Source organism: Zalophus californianus, chromosome 8 (genome assembly GCF_009762305.2).
Source record: "Zalophus californianus isolate mZalCal1 chromosome 8, mZalCal1.pri.v2, whole genome shotgun sequence".
Lineage (NCBI taxonomy): Eukaryota > Metazoa > Chordata > Mammalia > Carnivora > Otariidae > Zalophus > Zalophus californianus.
Genome location: NC_045602.1, coordinates 30,570,652 through 30,590,584, shown reverse-complemented (window position 1 = coordinate 30,590,584; position 19,933 = coordinate 30,570,652). Strand labels below are relative to the sequence as shown.

The following is a 19,933-nucleotide window of genomic DNA, read 5'->3' as shown; positions in this document are numbered from 1 at the left end:
TTTTATCGACCTTGTGGGATTGGTCGATAAGAGATGACAAGGGAGGCAGGGAGGCCAGTTAAGAGGCTCTTTTCATTTTATTTCCAGAGAAATAGTGAGTTACACTGGCCTAGGGAAACTGAATAAAGGAAGAAAAAAAGAGGGCCGGGACTGGAACATGAGAGTATATTACAAAAAGTAAAAAAAGAAGGAGATGAGGGAAATAAGTCAGCACTGGAGACTACTAGAGAGGTAGGAGGAGGACTGAGAGAACAGAGTTACAAGGGTGAGGGAGAGTTTCAACGATAGACAACAGTCTCAAAAGAACCAGAATCCAGTATATGAGGGCAAAAGAGAGTTCAGGGAAGGTTACTAGTGACCTCACACAGAGCATTTTCTTAGGTGGGCAGAAGCCAGATTGTGGAAGAGTGAGGAGTGAATGAGGGGTGAAGGAACTGGAAGCATCTGGGCTGGGACCAGAGAAAGCCCGAGAGAGAGAGAGGACATGGGGGCAGAGAGAAGGGTCTGAGAGGATTTGGGAGAGGGGTGGGAATTAGACAGGAAAGACCTGAGTGTTTTCCTTATACTGGGAGAGGAACCTACCTAGAGAGAAAAGCTGAAGACATATGGAATACAATTGAGGTCCTTGAAGAATCCTGCAAATAAGGAAAGATCAATCAGCCTTGGGTAGAGTCTGGACACTTGATCTTAAGGAGAAAGGTAAAGGTGGCTTTGGTTATAGTTAAGTTTTTTTCTTCCTCTTTGAAATTTGAGGCAGGTTTATTGGATGGGTTTGATGTGGAAGACTGAAAGATGCTTAAAGTGAGTGGTGAAAGTTTGTAATAGTTGCTGAGATGAATGAGAGAGGGACTTATTGGAAGTGCCTAGTATCCACAGTAATTTGTTGACTGAAAATGTGTTGGAATACAATACGACCATTTCTCAAGATTGTTCTAATGTTCTTATTTGTTACACAATCATATATATTAATTGTAGCTACCAAATAGATTTATTTTACATGCATATTTTCTTAGATTATAATAACATAAATGTATCCTTTGAAATTAAGATTAATTAAATTTACTTGTATTAATTTATAATAGCTGATCGGTGTTGAGTTGCTAAGTGTTTTGCACCGCCTCCTGTTGACCTGGAACCCACCATCTGTTCAGCTGCTGGTTACTGGAGTTGTACAGCAGATAGTAAGAGCTGCTCAGGATTATTTGCAAGAAAAAAGAAACACTCTAAGTAAGTACTAGAAATTATGCTAACTTGGAAGTAGATCTTATCTGTACTCTAACTTTTTAAGTGTCAATGCCAGGAAGTTTTTAAGAAAAAAATGTAGTCATAGATGTAGAAGATTTTCAATTGATTTTGCTTTCATTAGAAAGAACCAAATGAGAGGTGCCTGAGTGGTGCAGTCGGTTAAGCATCTGACTCTTGGTTTCAGCTCAGGTCATGATCTCAGGGTCATGGGATCGAGCCCTGTGTCAGGTTCCACGCTCATTGTGGAATCTGCTTGAGAGTCTCTCTCTCTCTCCCTCTGCCCCTCCCGCTTGTGCTCTCTCTATCTCAAATAAATAAATAAATCTTTAAAAAAAAAGAAAGAACCAAATGAAATTGCTGGTAGTCAACTATTTTTCACCTTCAAAAGTGTCATCTTCTAACATATATGTTCCTCGTAATATGAAATATGTTCCTAATAAAAATACCTAATAAAAATTTTTGAAGTAAAAAATGAGTTATCCTTTACTTTTAAGGAGAGGTCAATAAACAGAATTCTAGCAAGGCAAAGAATTATTCTGAGAAAGACATGTGTTATCAGTTAGACATTCAGTTGTAAATTCTTTTAAAAGAATTTCCCAAATATACTTACTGTGTAGTTTTATCTACTCTGTGCTATTACTTTTTTTTTTTCCTGGAAATTTTACCGAATTTTCTTTCCCTCAAGATGAAGATGATATGGAAAAAGAGTCATGTCCTATAGTAGGAGAAGGCGGTGACAGCGGTGGTCTCGTTCCTGGAAAATCTCTTGTGTTTGCAACTATGGAGCTGTTGATGTTCATTTTAGTACGGCACATGCCACATCTCAGTACCAAGATGTCGGATTCACCCAGTCACATAGCCACCAAAACTCGACTGTCAGAAGAAAGTGCTCGTTTGGTGGCAGCCACAGTTACCATACTCTCTGACTTACCATCCCTTTGTTCGCCTGCTGGTACGGTATTAACCACTATTCGGAAATGCATTCTATTACAATAGAGAAAGATGAGCTTGCCTTTGATTTTAACTGCTATTATGAACTTATTTTCCCTTAAATAAGTATGGAAGGAGAAGTTAGTCTTTTATGGTGTGTTGACCTTTAGGAGCCTATAAAGATTAAGGATTTAAAAAACCCAAAACTTAAGATGTTCTTCAGATACATTTCAGACAAACTTCAGCTTGGAGATAGAACCACAGCTTGAGGCAAGGCACTGAACATTAGCAGACAGGCATATGGTGGGATAACAAAACCTGTTAGTTTCTGATCTGGTTGCCATTCTTGAGTAACTGACAAACTGAAAAACGTCAGATGAGTGTGACCACCAACTCTTAGGAGGAGCTAAAGAAATTATAGCTGCAAAGATGATAGTTGTCTGAAGATACCTGAAAAGTACTGGATGGAAACATAGACTTTCCCTCTATTTATCTGGAAGGGAGAAATAGTATCAGGAGTATAAAGGTAAATTTCAGCCCAACACAAGCCTATAGATGTGAAAATAATGAGTTCTCCGTTGCTGGAGCTTTGCAGGCCAAGCACAATGGCGAGAAAGTTTTGAGCATTTTCCATGAAGTGGGAGGTTGGATTCAATGACCTTAAAGTTCTTTCGGCTACAAATTCCAGGGTTTTTTCATTTCTTCTTTGCTTACCCATATATATAGTCTTTTCATCGTTTTTCCCGGCTTAGTTAAAGATGACTTGAGTACTCTGAAGATTGATTACATGTCTTAGAATTGCTACCAGATTCATCAAGTTGCTCAGATAGTTATCAAAGTATATGGTAGTGCTTCCCTTCCATTTTTCTATCTTCTTTTCTCATTTTTGTTTTGAAAGGCACAACGTATTAAGTAGGTGAAATATTGGAAATAATAAAACAAGGCTAGTTGGAAAATATTCTGTCTTCTTTAATATACCTTGCCACTTTCTCACTTTCTTTTCCAAACATTGAATTATAGTAGTAGTAATGCAGTAAATTTTGCATAACAACAAGGGAAAAAATAATATTAAACCACAATCAATTGTAAAAACAATTGAAAGAACTGTAATATGAGAACTGAATAATTATGAGGTAATCTGATTTGTTTTCAATTCAGGGTGTATGACAATCCTGCCCACGATTCTGTTTTTAATTGCAAGAATATTGAAAGACACAGCGATAAAGTCTGCAGATAATCAGGTTCCTCCACCAGTCAGCGCAGCGCTTCAGGGGATCAAAAGCATCGTGACACTCTCAATGGCCAAGACTGAAGACACTCAGAAACAGTGGACAGCTCTAATTCGTAGCACTCTCGCGTGCATCCTGGAATATTCTCAACCAGGTAACCTAATCAGGGCTTCAAATCCATAATCTATCTGTTTGTCAATAACCAATTGAATGAGCTTGTCAGAAAAGTGCTTTATAACACCATATCAACTCAGAAAGGTGTTTTAGTCACACCTTGCAAATAGGACCTTTAGTACCCCTTTCTGGATATTGATTGTAAATGTCCTTGTCTTAGCACTTAAATACATGTTGGAGGCTCTCCCCCCAAAAAAGGACAGAAAATTTCAGAAAATATACTCAGAATCAAATTGGTATGTGTTAATATATTTGTTTGCTTCATATGTTTTCTTTTTAATAAAGATAATAGGAAAGTTGAAGTATCTGTCATCACCCTAGCTTATTCTCAAATGAAACCGCAGTCTTGATTTTGATGTTTCATTATATATGTAAATAAATATACTTTCTGTATTAGTAAATACAGGTCTATATTAATAATAAAATATATGTATATATTAACAAATTTATATATGAATTCTATATAGACTGAGATAAATAACCATGAGCAATATATAGTATTTCTTTTGTGTTTTTAAATTTACGTAATGTCATAGTATATCATTCTACCTTTACACTCTCAAGAATAAGGTTTTTTTGAGCTCTTAATGTGTACATATAAAACTCTCATTTATTCCTTTTAACCTCTATGTCATTTCCATCACATGAATTTTTCAGTTATTATTCATTCTCTTGTCATTTGATATTTCCACTTTTTCTGATTTTTTCCCCCATTATAAAAATTGCTGCCATGAAAATCCTTACTATTCTTCATGCGTTTGTACTATGAGATTTTCTAGGGTACACCCCTAGAAGTGGAATTGATGGCACATTTTAATTTTATCAGACATGGCCAAATTGCTCTCCAAAGTAGCCATATGAATTTACACACCCACCAGCCGTGTATGATAATCTCTGTTTCTCCATGTCCTCACCAATAGTTCGTATTTCAAATTTTTAAATTTTGCCATCTGATGGGTAAAATGTACTATCTTATTGTTTTCATTTGCATTTCTAATTTTCCTAGTGAGTATAAGCATTTTTCATACTTGTGTTTAATTTGGGGGGAAGTGCTTATTCACATTTTTGTCCATTTTTCTTCTGTGTTTGACTTTTTCTTTCATTGTATTTCCATTGTAAAGAAAATGTCAGAGAACTGAAAAAGAATAATAATTAAAGATTTGCCATGTCACCTATCACCAATTAAAACATGTCCACTCTAAGACTATGGAGCAGGTCCGTGAATCAGGAGATACGGCAATGAAACACACGTTACTTAAAACAGACATTCATCCACATGAGAATATAATACATGATAAAAGCACATTCATTATTCCTCAGATGATTTGTGTCAGCTGTTTGAGAACCAGTTCCTGTTAGGCCCTCACCTCATATCATAACTCAAAAAACAAAAACAAAAACAAAAACAAAAACCAGAGAAATTAAAATGGTAATGTATAATTTTAAAAATAGTTAAAGAAAATACATGGAAAATTTTAATGTAAGACTGGCAAAGGAGTATGTAAGTGTAAGAATGGAAAATATCAATGTCTTAGGCTATGTAGAAATAAACTTCTACCTGTCAAAACATCTTACATTAAAAGGTAGCTGAAAAAAAAGACAGCTGAAAAATTGACAACAGTATTTATGCCAGTGTTAATAGCATTCATACACAAAGAAGTCTTAAAGATAAACATTTAACATCCAATCGAAGAGGAAAGGACACACATTGGTAAAAAGGAGATAGAGATGACGTCCGTACATATAAAAAAGTCAGCCACATTATTATTTCAGCAAAGAAATACGAACAAAAACAAAGTAATATAAATCTTTTTCTTGTAAAATTGATTTTTTTTTAATGTGACTGTACAGTTGGAATTGTTACTGAGAGAACATTTTCATCCTTCACTGAAGGGCATTTAAAAATGGTTTAAACTTTCAGGGAATCAATTCTACGGAATGTACAAAGAGTCTTGAAGGATTCATTATATTCAAGGTTATTTATCACAGTCTGTTTTACAATAATGAAAATATGTGATAAATAAAACTACCTGGCAGTGGGGAAATTATAAAATATAAGACTATATATTAATTTGGGTTATATATCCATTATACTGATTAAAAATCATATTTGTAACTACATATAAAAAAAACTACCCCGGACCAGAAGAAATTCAACCAGAACCTAAAAATTAAAGTGTCACAAGACGCCTGGGTGGCTCAGTCAGTTGAGCATCCACCTCTTGGTTTGGCTCAGGTCATGATCTCAGGATCTTGAAATGGAGACCTGGATCAGGCTCCACCCTCAGTGTGGAGGCTGCTTGAGATTCTCTCTCTTCCTCTCCCTTCACCTCTGCTTCTCCCCCTGTCCTCATGTGCAAGCACACACTCTCTCTCAAATAAATAAATAAAATCTTTAGAAATTAAACTGTCACTGGATGGTAGAATTACAAATTTTATTTTCTTCCCTTGACCATTTTTATATTGTTAAACAATGACCATGTGTTATTTTTATTATCTGAATTTTTAAATAATTATTTGGAAGAGAAAACCTTAGTTTTATTAATGCTACTGAAACTATTTTAGCTTTATCATGAGTTAATGTTTTGCTTCTTAAAGTAGGTTTTTAACAAACTAAAGAAATGTTAAATGCCATATTTATATATGTATGTATATGTATATATGTGTAAATAGGTAAATAGATATGAATAACAAGATAAAGAAATAGTTAGGAATTTGTTTAAGAATATAAATATTGTTTTAATTCTCATGGGGCAGTTCCATAGTCAATAATCATACATTTTTCCAATTGTCAATTATAGAGGAAGGTTTTGATATTTTATCAGTCTAGTTCATTAAAACTAAGTTAATTTTAAAGGTCTGATAAGAAAATTAACTTGCCTAAGATATTCTGTTCAGAACTGAAATCTCGGGAGACAATATGAAGTGGGGATCAAGGCCACAGGTATTATTTGTAAGCAAGGCAAGCAGAATCCCTTGCTTTACAAGCAAAGTTTTATAATAGGGAATTTTTATTTAGGAAATCATATTTCCTAGTATGAAATCTGAGACTTCCACTTAGAAGAAAATGTGCATGTATGTGTACATGAATACAAACACATGTATATAAATCTCCTTGGAGATAGTGTACCCTCTTAAGATTAGTGCCATTTTTTTTCATTTTTAAACAATTTTCAATTTTGAAAATTTTCAAATTTGAAATAGATTTCAAACTTTTTAAAAAGTGAACTACAGTATACCCTTCTAGATTCACCAGCTGTTAACATTTTGCCACATGTTTTATTACTCCATAATCCGCATGTTATTGTTAATGTCATTGCTAATTTTGCTGAGCCCTTTGAAAATACACTGAAGTCATCATGACTCTTCACTACGAAATGCTTCATGGATGTCTTGTGAACGAGAACATTCTCTCCATGACCACAAAAGAATTATCAAATATAGGCAATTTAACATCAGTACTACGCTATTATTGTTCAGATGCAAATTTTACCAATTGTCCTAATAATGACTTTAATAGAACTTTTATCTTTTTATTCAGGATATAGTCCAGGATCATGCATTGTACTTAGTTGTCTTAATAGTTTAGTCTTCTTTAGTCTGAGGCAGTATCTCAGCTTTTCTTTTTTAATCTTTCATGATACTAATGTTTTTATAAAAATGCAGACGTCTGTTTTATAGATTGGTTTTCAGTTTGGAATTGTATGTTTTTTTTTCTCTTGGTTAGATTCAGGTTATACTTTTTTGGCAGGAATACTATATGAGTATTGTTATGTCTTTCTCCATACATCATGTAAGGAGGCATATAATGCTGCTTCATCCCATTAATGGGAATGTTAACTTTAATAACTTGATTAAGATGGTGTCTGCCATATTTCTCCACTATAAAATTGATGTTTTCCCCTTTTACAATTAATAAGGAATTTGTGGGGAGATAATTTGAAACTCTGTCAATTATCTGTTTCCCATCAAGCTTTCACCCAATAGTTTTTGGGGATTTTTTGTTTGTTTTTTAAGTAAACCCTACTCCCCAGCATGAGGCTTAAACTCATGACCCTGACATTGAGTCGCATGCTCCACTGACTGAGCCAGTCAGGTGCCCCATACCCAGTGGTTTTAACATCTTTTGTACCTGAACCAGTTATTACTGTGATGGTGTCGAAATGATAATTTTCTAACTTCTACATTAATTTTCTTCCTTTTACATTTATTAGCTTCCTTTTACATTTATTACTAGCATTTCATGGAAAGAGCTTTTTCTTTGCCCTCATTTTTTATTTTCTTATGTGTTTATTGTTTATTACTCTCAGTACAGACTTATGATCTTTTTAATTCAGTGGGTCCATTATTATCATTTTGAGACATCCCCATTCTTTCTTTTTTTTTTTTTAAGATTTTATTTATTTGACAGAGAGAGACACAGCCAGAGAGGGAACACGAGCAGGGGGAGTGGGAGAGGGAGAAGCAGGCTTCCCCGTGGAGCAGGGAGCCCGACGCGGGGCTCCTGGGATCATGACCCGAGTCGAAGGCAGATGCTTCATGACTGAGCCACCCAGGTGCCCCACATCCCCATTATTTCTTGAGCACATTTTTACTTTCTTGCACCAAAGATATAGCAGACTTACCTTGTATTTTTCCTATTGGTGCTTTGGAATCCATCACTTCTCCAAAACAGCTCTGGTTTCTTTTAGTAGGAAATGTTATTTAAATGGCGAGTCTTAAAGTCACAATTATTTTATTTTATTTTATTTTTATTTACTTATTTGACAGAGAGAGGGAATACAAGCAGGGGGAGTGGGAGAGGGAGAAGCAGGCTTCCCACTGAGCAGGGAGCCTGATGATGCGGGGCTTGATCCCTGGACCTTGGGATCATGACCTGAGCCGAAGGCAGATGTTAAAGTCACAATTTTAAAATAAAGTGTTAATTTTCCAACAAAAAATTGCTTACCGTGTCACAAACTCTGAGTTAGAAATTGTTTTCATTTCACCTACGATAATATTCCTCCTATGGAGTTCTCGGGTTTTTAACAGGTGTGACTTAGATTATTGTAGATTCGCTAAATCCTTCAAATTTTACCTCTCTTTTTTTCTTTATGTTAACAGGCTTCTTTTTGACTATTATACTTAGTGCATTCTATTTTATGCCAGTACCTTAATTATTACATAATGTTAGCATATAAATATATATGTTCATAATCCTGATAAGTTACTGATTATCATTGAGTATTTGCCGTTTCCAAATTAGTCCAAATTCATACTTAAAGAATGTTAGTAAGTTCAGCTGTGGAAGAAATGATAATGACAAAATAGTTTAGGTCTCTTATTTTATATATTTAACAGTAGTTTTCTTTAGAATAAGTATAGATATTTCCTGTATTTCTAATTACATACTATATTTCCATTAGGTTGTATTTATTCCCAAATAAATGGTTGTAGTAGAAGTTCTTTAAAGTTGTAAGAATACTGTCTTCGAGAAATTGTACAAGATTTTTTTGATTATGTTTGTGTAAAATGTATAGGTTTTATATTTACTGAATAGAAAGGTGTTATCACTAAGAAAGTCTACTCTGGATTTTTTTTTTTTTTTTTTTTACATTTCACTGAAAAGTTTTTATTGGCCTTTTGGATAGAAACGGGAATTTATTTGCCAGGAAGGATGATCCCGTCATACTTCTGCTGGAACCAGCGATGGCCTCCTCTTTGCTGATTCTGTGTTTGGCCCCAATGCAGCCTGTCCTGCGCTTTTTTTTTTTTAAGGGTGTACAAAGTCTTATGAAATTTATTTGAATTTATGAGAATGAATTTTGTTTTCTACCAAAGCAAATTTTTTTTCATTTTTTATTATTATGTTAATCACCATACATTACATCATTAATGTTTGATGTAGTGTTCCATGATTCATTGTTTGTGCATAACACCCAGTGCTCCACGCAGAACGTGCCCTCTTTAATACCCATCACCAGGCTAACCCATCCCCCCACCCACCTCCCCTCCAGAACCCTCAGTTTGTTTCTCAGAGTCCATCGTCTCTCATGGTTCATCTCCCCCTCCGACTTACTCCCCTTCATTCTTTCCCTCCTATCTTCTTATTTTTTTTTTTTAACATATATTGCATTATTTGTTTCAGAAGTACAGATCTGTGATTCAACAGTCTTGCACAATTCACAGCACTCACCATAGCACATACCCTCCCCAATGTCTATCACCCAGCCACCCCATCCCTCCCACCCCCCACCACTCCAGCAACCCTCAGTTTGTTTCCTGAAATTAAGAATTCCTCATATCAGTGAGGTCATATGATATATGTCTTTCTCTGATTGACTTATTTCGCTCAGCATAACACCCTCCAGTTCCATCCACGTCGTTGCAAATGGCAAGATCTCATTCCTTTTGATGGCTGCATAATATTCCAGTGTGTGTGTGTGTGTGTGTGTGTGTGTGTGTGTGTGTGTGTGTGTATACACACACCACTTCTTTATCCATTCATCTGTCGATGGACATCTTGGCTCTTTCCACAGTTTGGCTATTGTGGACATTGCTGCTATAAACATTGGGGTGCACGTACCCCTTCGGATCCCTACATTTGTATCTTTGGGGTAAATACCCAGTAGTGCAGTTGCTGGATCGCAGGGTAGCTCTATTTTCAACTGTTTGAGGAACCTCCATACTGTTTTCCAGAGTGGTTGCACCAGCTTGCATTCCCACCAACAGTGTAGGAGGGTTCCCCTTTCTCCGCATCCCCACCAACATCTCTCGTTTCCTGACTTGTTACTTTTAGCCATTCTGACTGGTGTGAGGTGGTATCTCATTGAGGTTTGGTTTGGATTTCCCTGATGCCAAGCGATGTGGAGCACTGTTTCATGTGTCTGTTGGCCATTTGGATGTCTTCTTTGGAAAAATGTCTGTTCATGTCTTCTGCCCATTTCTTGATTGGATTATTTGTTCTTTGGGTGTTGAGTTTAAGAAGTTCTTTATAGATTTTGGATACTAGCCCTTTATCTGATATGTCATTTGCAAATATCTTCTCCCATTCTGTCGGTTGTCTTTTGGTTTTGTGGACTGTTTCTTTTGCTGTGCAAAAGCTTTTTATCTTGATGAAATCCCAATAGTTCATTTTTGCCCTTGCTTCCATTGCCTTTGGCGATGTTTCTAGGAAGAAGTTGCTGCGGCTGAGGTGAAAGAGGTTGCTACCTGTGTTCTCCTTTAGGATTTTGATGGACTCCTGTCTCACGTTTAGGTCTTTCAACCATTTGGAGTCTATTTTTGTGTGTGGTGTAAGGAAATGGTCCAGTTTCATTCTTCTGCAAGTGGCTGTCCAATTTTCGCAACACCATTTGTTGAAGAGACTGTCTTTTTTTCCATCGGACATTCTTTCCTGCTTTGTCAAAGATGAGTTGACCATAGAGTTGAGGGTCCATTTCTGGGCTCTCGATTCTGTTCCATTGATCTATGTGTCTGTTTTTGTGCCAATACCATACTTTCTTGATCATAACAGCTTTGTAATAGAGCTGGAAGTCCAGAATTGTGATGCCGCCAGCCTTGCTTTTCTTTTTCAATATTCCTCTGGCTATTCGGGGTCTCTTCTGGTTCCATACAAATTTTAGGATTATTTGTTCCATTTCTTTGAAAAAAGTGGATGGTATTTTGATGGGGATTGCACTGAATGTGTAGATTGCTCTAGGTAGCATTGACATCTTCACAATGTTTGTTCTTCCAATCCATGAGCATGGAACGTTTTTCCATTTCTTTGTGTCTTCTTCAATTTCTTTCATGAGTATTTCATAGTTTTCTGAGTACAGATCCTTTGCCTCTTTGCTTAGATTTATTCCTAGGTATCTTATGGTTTTGGGTGCAATTGTAAATGGGATCGACTCCTTGATTTGTCTCTCTTCTGTCTTGTTGTTGCTGTATAGGAATGCCACTGATTTCTGTGCATTGATTTTATATCCTGCTACTTTACTGAATTCCTGTATGAGTTCTAGCAGTTTTGGGGTGGAGTCTTTTGGGTTTTCCACATACAGTATCATATCATCTGCAAACAGTGAGAGTTTGACTTCCTCTTTGCCGATTTGAATGCCTTTGATTTCTTTTTGTTGTCTGATTGCTGTGGCTGGGACTTCTAATACTATGTTGAATAGCAGTGGTGATAGTGGACATCCCTGCCGCGTTCCTGACCTTAGGGGAAAAGCTCTCAGCTTTTCCCCATTGAGAATGATATTCTCTGTGGGTTTTTCATAGATGGCTTTTATGATATTGAGGTATGTACCCTCTATCCCTATACTCTGAAGAGTTTTGATCAAGAAAGGATGCTGTACTTTGTCAAATGCTTTTTCTGCATCTATTGAGAGGATCATCTGACTCTTGTTCTTTCTTTTGTTAATGTACTGTATCACATTGATTGATTTGCGGATGTTGAACCAACCTTGCAGCCCAGGGATAAATCCCACTTGGTCATGGTGAATAATCCTTTTAATGTACTGTTGGATCCTATTGGCTAGTATTTTGGTGTGAATTTTTGCATCCATGTTCATCAAGGATATTGGTCTGTAATTCTCCTTTTTGATGGGGTCTTTGTCTGGTTTTGGGATCAAGGTAATGGTGGCCTCATAAAATGAGTTTGGAAGTTTTCCTTCCATTTCTATTTTTTGGAACAGTTTCAGGAGAATAGGTATTAATTCGTCTTTAAATGTCTGATAGAATTCCCCTGGGAAACCATCTGGCCCTGGGCTTTTGTTTGTTGGGAGATGTTTGATGACTGCTTCAATTTCCTTAGTGGTTATAGGTCTGTTCAGGTTTTCTATTTCTTTCTGGTTCAATTTTGGTAGTTGATACATCTCTAGGAATGCATCCATTTCTTCCAGGTTATCTAATTTGCTGGCATAAAGTTGCTCCTAATATGTTCTTATAATTGTTTGTATTTCTTTGGTGTTGGTTGTGATCTCTCCTCTTTCATTCATGATTTTGTTGATTTGGGTCATTTCTCTTTTCTTTTTAATAAGTCTGACCAGGGGTTTATCAATCTTGTTAATTCTTTCAAAGAACCAGCTCCTAGTTTTGTTGATCTGTTCTACTGTTCTTTTGGTTTCTATTTCATTGATTTCTGCTCTGATCTTTATTATTTCCCTTCTCCTGCTGGGTTTAGGCTTTATTTGCTGTTTTTTCTCTAGCTCCTTTAGGTGTAGGGTTAGGTTGTGTATTTGAGACCTTTCTTGTTTCTTGAGAAAGGCTTGGATTGCTATATACTTTCCTCTTAGGACTGCCTTTGCTGCATCCCAAAGATTTTGAACAGTTGTGTTTTCATTTTCATTGGTTTCCATGAATTTTTTTAATTCTTCTTTAATTTCCTGGTTGACCCATTCATTCTTTAGTAGGATGCTCTTTAGCCTCCATGTATTTGAGTTCTTTCTGACTTTCGTCTTGTGATTGAGTTCTAGTTTCAAAGCATTGTGGTCTGAAAATATGCAGGGAATAATCCCAGTCTTTTGGTAGCGGTTGAGACTGGATTTGTGACCTAGGATGTGATCAATTCTGGAGAATGTTCCATGGGCACTAGAGAACAATGTGTATTCTGTTGCTTTGGGATATGAATATGTCTGTGAAGTCCATTTGGTCCAGTGTTTCATTTAAAGTCTTTATTTCCTTGTTGATTTTTTGCTTAGATGATCTGTCCATTTCAGTCAGAGGGGTGTTAATGTCCCCCACTATCATTGTATTGTTGTCAATGTGTTTCTTTGCTTTTGTTCTTAATTGGCTTATATAATTGGCTGCTCCCATGTTAGGGGCATAGATATTTACAATTGTTAGATCTTCTTGTTGGATAGACCCTTTAAGTAAGATATAGTGTCCTTCTTCATCTCTTATTACAGTCTTTGTTTTAAAATCTAATTTGTCTGATATAAGGATTGCCACCCCAGCTTTCTTTGGTGTCCATTAGCATGGTAAATGGTTTTCCACCCCCTCACTTTCAATCTGGGGGTGTCTTTGGGTCTAAAATGAGTCTCTTGCAGACAGCATATTGATGGGTCTTGTTTTTTAATCCAATCTGATAGCCTGTGTCTTTTGATTGGGGCATTGAGCCCATTTACATTCAGGGTAACTATTGAAAGATAGGAATTTAGTGCTACTGTATTTCCTGTAAGGTGACTGTTACTATATATTGTCTGTGTTCCTTTCTGATCTATGCTGCTTTTAGGCTCTCTGTTTACTTAGAGGACCCCTGTCAATATTTCTTGGAGGGCTGGTTTTGTGTTTGCAAATTCTTTTAGTTTTTGTTTGTCCTGGAAGCTTTGTATCTCTCCTATTTTCAGTGACAGTGACAGCCTAGCTGGATATAGTATTCTTGGCTGCATATTTTTCTCGTTTAGTGCTCTGAATATATCATGCCAGTCCTTTCTGGCCTGCCAGGTCTCTGTGGCTAGGTCTGTTGCCAATCTAATGTTTCTACCATTATAGGTTACAGATCTCTTCTCCCGAGCTGCTTTCAGGATTTTCTCTTTGTCTCTGAGACTCATAAGTTTTACTATTAGATGTCGGGGTGTTGACCTATTTTTATTGATTTTGAGAGGGGTTCTCTGTGCCTCCTGGATTTTGATGCCTGTTTCCTTCCCCACACTAGGGAAGTTCTCTGCTATAATTTGCTCCAATATACCTTCTGCCCTTCTCTCTCTTTCTTCTTCTTCTGGGATCCCAATTATTCTAATGTTGTTTCATCTTATTGTATCGCTTCTCTCTCGAATTCTGCCCTCGTGATCCTGTAGTTGTTTCTCTCTCTTTTTCTCAGCCTCTTTATTTTCCATCATTTGGTCTTCTATATCACTGATTCTCTCTTCTGCCTCATTTATCCTAGCAGTTAGTGCCCCCATTTTTGATTGCCCCTCATGAATAGCCTTTTTGATTTTGACTTGGTTAGATTTTAGTTCTTTTATTTCTCCAGAAATGGTTTCTCTAATAACTTCCATGCTTTTTTCAAGCCCAGCTAGTATTTTAAAGTCATGATTCTGAACTCTAGGTCTGACATCCTACTAATGTCCATATTGAGTAGGTCCCTGGCAGACGGTACTACCTCTTGTTCTTTTTGCTGAGGTGATTTTTTCATCTTGTCATTTTGTCCAGAGGAGAAGAGATGAATGAGAGAACAAAATGCTAACAGGTTAACAACGTCCCCAGCAAATATACTCTATACAAATCAGAAAAGACCTGAAACCAGGGGAAAAGAAAGGGAAAGAAAGATAAAAGAAAGAGAAAAAAAAAGAAAAAAGAAAAAGATAAAAATAAACAAAAACAGAACAAAGCAAAAAAAAAAACAGAATATGATCATATATGATCATACTAGTGTATAGATCAGTGCCACACACTAGATTTTGGGCATATTTTGGTCTGTTAGAAGAAAGTGCCTCCTAATATTTTAAAGGAAGAAAGACATATATGTACAAAATAAGGGTTGATACAATGAAGGGATGGAAGATGACTGTAAAGATGAAAATTATAAAAGATTTTATAAAAGGAATTGATAAGAAGTTGTTTAAAAAAAGAGAGAAGAAGATTAAAAACAAAGAAGAAAAAGAAAAAAAAGGGAGAGAATGTGATCAGGCAGGAGAGTAGAACAAAGCCATACACTAGTGATTTAGGGTATATTTTGATCTGTTAGAAGAAACTGTATCTCAAAATTTTAAAGAGAGAACAACTTATATATATGCCAAAAATAAGGGTAACTACTATGAAGGGATAAAATATGACTCTAAAAAATGAAAAATAAAAAAATTTTTAAAAAAGGGATTGATAAGATGTTGGTTGAAAAAGGGAAAAAGAAAAATTCAAAAAAAGAAAGCAAAACAGTTAAAAAAATCAACTTTGAAAAACTAATGAATCATGGTAAAAAAGCCATGAGTTCTATGTGCAGTATTCCCCTAGCGCTGGAGTTCTCCCGTTCTCCTTGATCAGTAAACTTGGTCTTGGCTTGCTGGCTGTTCGTGCTGAACTTCTGGGGGAGGGGCCTGTTGCCGTGGTTCTCAAATGTCTTTGCCGGAGGCGGAATTGCCCCGCCCTTGTCCGACCGGGCTAAGCAATCTGCTCAGGTTTGCTCTCAGGAGCTTTTGTTCCCTGCAAGCTCTCGGTACAGCTTTGGAGGACCAGAGTGAAAATGGTGGCCTCCCAATCTCCGCCCGAAGGAGCTGAGAACTCGGGGCCCTGTTCCTCAGTGCACCCCCAGAGAAAAGCAGTCACTCCAGTGTCCCTGGTCTCCAGCCGCACTGCATGCTCACCCAGCCTGTGACCGAGTGTTTGTATCTCTGGCTCCCGACCCCGTGTGGAGTCTCCAAACCCAGCAGATTCCTGCGGTGCGCTTCCGCGCTGCTCCTCCCCGGGGGAGGAAGGGGAGTCTCACCAGCTCTGCCACTTGTTGGGTCCCTGCTGGAGGAGCAGTGGCCCAACTGGGTTGCGGATCACAGTTTATGGCAACCCCGAGCTGAGAGCCCACGCCTCGACTCCGTCTCTGCAGCTGGCTTCCCTGCTCCGATCCCTGGAGCTCTGCTGCACTCAGGCACCCCCAGTCTTTCTGTGACCCTGAGGGTCCTGAGACCACACTGTCCCGTGAGGGTTCCACCCCCCACTTAGCCACTGGAGCGACGTCCCTCAGCGGAACCGACTTCTAAAAGTTCCGATTTTATGCTCCGCGGCTCTATCACTTGCCAGAAGCGGCAGACGGAGGCCCCCTTCCCCGCCGTCTATCCTCCCGAATATCGCCTCGGATTCACTTCTCCGCATGTCCTACCTTCCAGTAAGTGGTCGCTTCTCTGTTCAGAGAGTTGTTGCTATTCTTCTCTTCGATCTCCTGTTGAGTTCCTAGGTGTTCAGAATGGTTTGATCCCTATCCAGCTGAATTCCTGAGACCAGACGAAACCGAGGTCTCCTACTCCTCCGCCATCTTGCTCCCTTATTCCTGTGATGCGCTTCTTGTCTGCGATGCTGAAACCTGGCCTACCCAGCACCACGTAGAAGTCCAGGCCGTAGATACCAATGCTAGGGTCATGTTTGATCCCCAGATCGATGTGCTCCTGGATCCCAAAGCCAAAGTTTCCAGTATCAGAGAAGTTATTTTTTCTTAACTCATACTCTCGCACCTTTAGACCTTTTTTCCAGGATTTCTTCTGCCTTGGCCCCACAGACTGTGCAGTGGACAGCAATCTTTTCATTTCTCCTGATGCCAAAGGATCTAACCGTATATCTAGCTTTGGAGAACACAGGCGTCTGGCCTGGTGGCTGTTCCAGCACCTTGGCTGCCCGGGTCAGTCTGTCTCCACTCTCCCCCACACAGATGTTGAGGCAGAGCTTGTGGATGCGAAGTTCCCGCATGAGGTTCTCCTTCTCCCCTTGATCCTGCGCCATGGTGGAGAACAGGAAGAGCTACTCTGGATTTTTAAATTACTTAGAATATCTTATAATCACTTAACTTTGTTAGAAGGAAAGAATTTGGAAATTTTTGATCCATCTAAACTACAAAGAAGTTACATAAATTTTAAGTAATTTTATATTACTGTGTTATCTTTCATTCAAATTTGCTTTCCCTTGTAGAGTTCTTGTTAGGATTTATGCCTGAATTGTTTTCAGTTAATATTGTACCATCCAGAAAAACAAGGAAAAAGGACATCAATACAGGACTTATGATAAACTCTCCCTGTTTCCTTAGTAGTAGATGAGTTCTGTTCATAAAGTTGTTTATGGATTGTATTGGATTGAGGCACACACTGTTATAAATGTCATTGGGGGAGAGAGGGTTATTGTTCAAGATTGGAATTTCAAAACATGTTGGAAACAGCACATTGCTTTCATTTTTCATATATTTTATTTCACATATTTTAATATTATTCATATATTTCAGAAGATTCCATGCCTATGCCTGATGAAGTAAGCATGCTAACAGCAATTGCACTCTTCCTGTGGTCTGCTAGTAGTGAAATAATAGGAGTCCAATCATTACAGAATGGCTGCATGAACAGATTTAAAAATGCACTGAATTCATGTGACCCATGGGTAAGTTACACTTAACACAGAGGTAAACATTTCACTGTCAGTAAAATTTCAGATTGATTCATTAAAATGGGTGCTGCATCACATGAAAACCTAAATATTTGTTATATGGCTTTTAAATAGAAAAGCTGGAAAAGATCACTCAGTTTAAGGACTAGGAGACACATATGTATGTGTATTTACACATACAAAAAATTCTGCAATATCTAAAGTATCTGATTAACTCTGGCTTATAATGGTAGAGATTTTACATGAGTCTATGTTTATATTTTTCACTGCTTACTTAATGGAACCAAAAGCATTAAAGAATAAATTTATATTACATATTTTGATGAACCTATTGGAAGCCAGTTTTTCTAGAAAATAAGTTTTTTTGGCTTCACAATGTCAAAGTATAAACTAATGATTCTCAAACCTGCTGCACATCAGAAAAAAATCAACCTAGTAACATGATTCCTAGACTCTGCTACTGTCTTCCTGAATCATAAGTCTGTATTTTGAAAACATTGCCCAAGTATTATGTCCAGCAAGGTCTGGCAACTTCTCTTCTACCAAAGTGCTGAAACAGCTTTTTTCCCACTATTGTCCTATATGATGATGGGCCTCCCTTTTATTCTTCCTTCCTTCTTTTTTTTTTTTTTTTAATGTTACAATGAAGTCTTTTTAAGCTAAAGTGGAACCAATGAGATTTTACTTTCTAGGCCTGGAAAACTTAAATTGGCATAAGCAGTCATTTCCAGAGAATTCAAATGAACTTGAGTTGTCTACCCAGTGTATTTTTATAGCATTGTTTGACATCATTTAGATATTAGCCTTCCTTATTAAAAAGGTTAGGCTAAAGTGTAAGGGACAGTTGTCAAGCAAAGAAAAAATTAAAAACATAAATTGGAATTCCTGATTTAGAGCTTCTTCCACACTATAGAAATATATAAATTATATAAGCTTGGTAATTTGGCAGTTACCATATAAGGAATATTTATTTAATTAATGTCTTTTCAGTTAGTTTTTTTTAGTTAGCTTATTGGAAGTTTCATTATTCTAACTTTATTTCTATAAATAGAAAATGGCATTAATTCATCCCACATTTTTATTTTCATCGTGCAGTATCACATCTTTTCAGCATATATTAAGTTGCAATGTGATTGTACAGCAAATGAGAACTATCACACATGTTAATTAATACAATTATTTTCTAATATAGGTTCAAGCCAAATGTTACCAGCTTCTCCTGTCAGTCTTCCAACATTCCAATCGTGCCCTTTCAACTCCGTATATCCATTCCTTAGCTCCAATAGTGGTTGAAAAGCTGAAAGCTGTTGAAAGAAACAGACCAGCCAGTAGCACAGAACTTTTAGCTGTTCAAGAAGGAATCAAAGTTCTGGAAACATTAGTTGCTCTTGGGGAAGAACAGAACAGTAAGTATTCTTAGAAAATGTCAATAGTCCAAAATGAAGAACTATATTTTATATACATACATACCTGTCTTACTTGATATTGGACACAGGCCATTGCAACAATAAGTTTACTAAGGAGTGGTTACTATCTGAAAGCTTAATATTTTGGTCATGCTACTAACATAATGTATTGAGTTTATTTATCTTCATTTTTTTTATGAGCAAGAGGTTAAAATAAATTACTGATGGCCTTTCAACACACTGGTTTTTTTTCTAGGAATGTACTCTTTAAGGACTAGGAAAAATGTGGATATTTAATAGGTTTATAAAAGTAATTTATTATGGTATTCATAATAGAAGTACAGAAGCTTTATAACAAATAGGATTGGATTAGTATTAATACCAAACATCATTTTAAAATACCTCCAATTTTGAAATTTAAAAATTATTTTTATTTAATGAAAAGCTACAAAATACATGCATTTAGAGACTTACACAGCTTAATACCTGTTCCTCTTTATCTCCTTGATTTTATCACAAAAATTTGTTTTTAGAAATACGACTTTTAATTGTTGCAGAAAGACTATACTTTTTAAGCTAGTACCTTATGACTGAACATTAAGTGTTCAAATCATAAATAACTGAGATGAGTACCCTTATACAGATATCTTTGCACATATTTTTTATTATATCTATCAGATAATTCCTTAATGTGAAATTACTGGGGGTTGAAAGGAATGTACATTTTTAAGGCTTTTAATACATATTGCCAGATTACTCTCAGATAACAACTACATCCATTTTTTTCTATTGTAAGTTTTTTCTTTTTCCCTTGAAAAAAATTTTACAGGAAATTGGAAAGGTAGTAGAGACATTGAAAAAGTTATTGTGAGAGCTTCACTATAAAAGAATAATCCAGGGGGGCCTGGGTGGTGT

General features: G+C 36.8%; 1 protein-coding gene and 1 pseudogene across 4 annotated transcripts in view; one reads left to right on the top strand and one right to left on the bottom strand.

Moving 5' to 3' along the window:
• The window catches only part of HEATR5B (HEAT repeat containing 5B), a 113,068-nt gene that overhangs the window by 88,557 nt on the left and 4,578 nt on the right, over positions 1–19,933 (top strand). For all 4 annotated transcript variants that reach the window (XM_027622576.1, XM_027622577.1, XM_027622579.1 and 1 more), the window contains 5 exons: positions 1,083–1,227; positions 1,931–2,197; positions 3,334–3,558; positions 17,455–17,606; positions 18,805–19,018. In XM_027622576.1, the coding sequence (XP_027478377.1) occupies positions 1,083–1,227; positions 1,931–2,197; positions 3,334–3,558; positions 17,455–17,606; positions 18,805–19,018 (1,003 nt within the window). The remainder of the gene's footprint in view (positions 1–1,082; positions 1,228–1,930; positions 2,198–3,333; positions 3,559–17,454; positions 17,607–18,804; positions 19,019–19,933) is intronic.
• Positions 9,151–16,961, bottom strand: LOC113937766 (annotated as a pseudogene).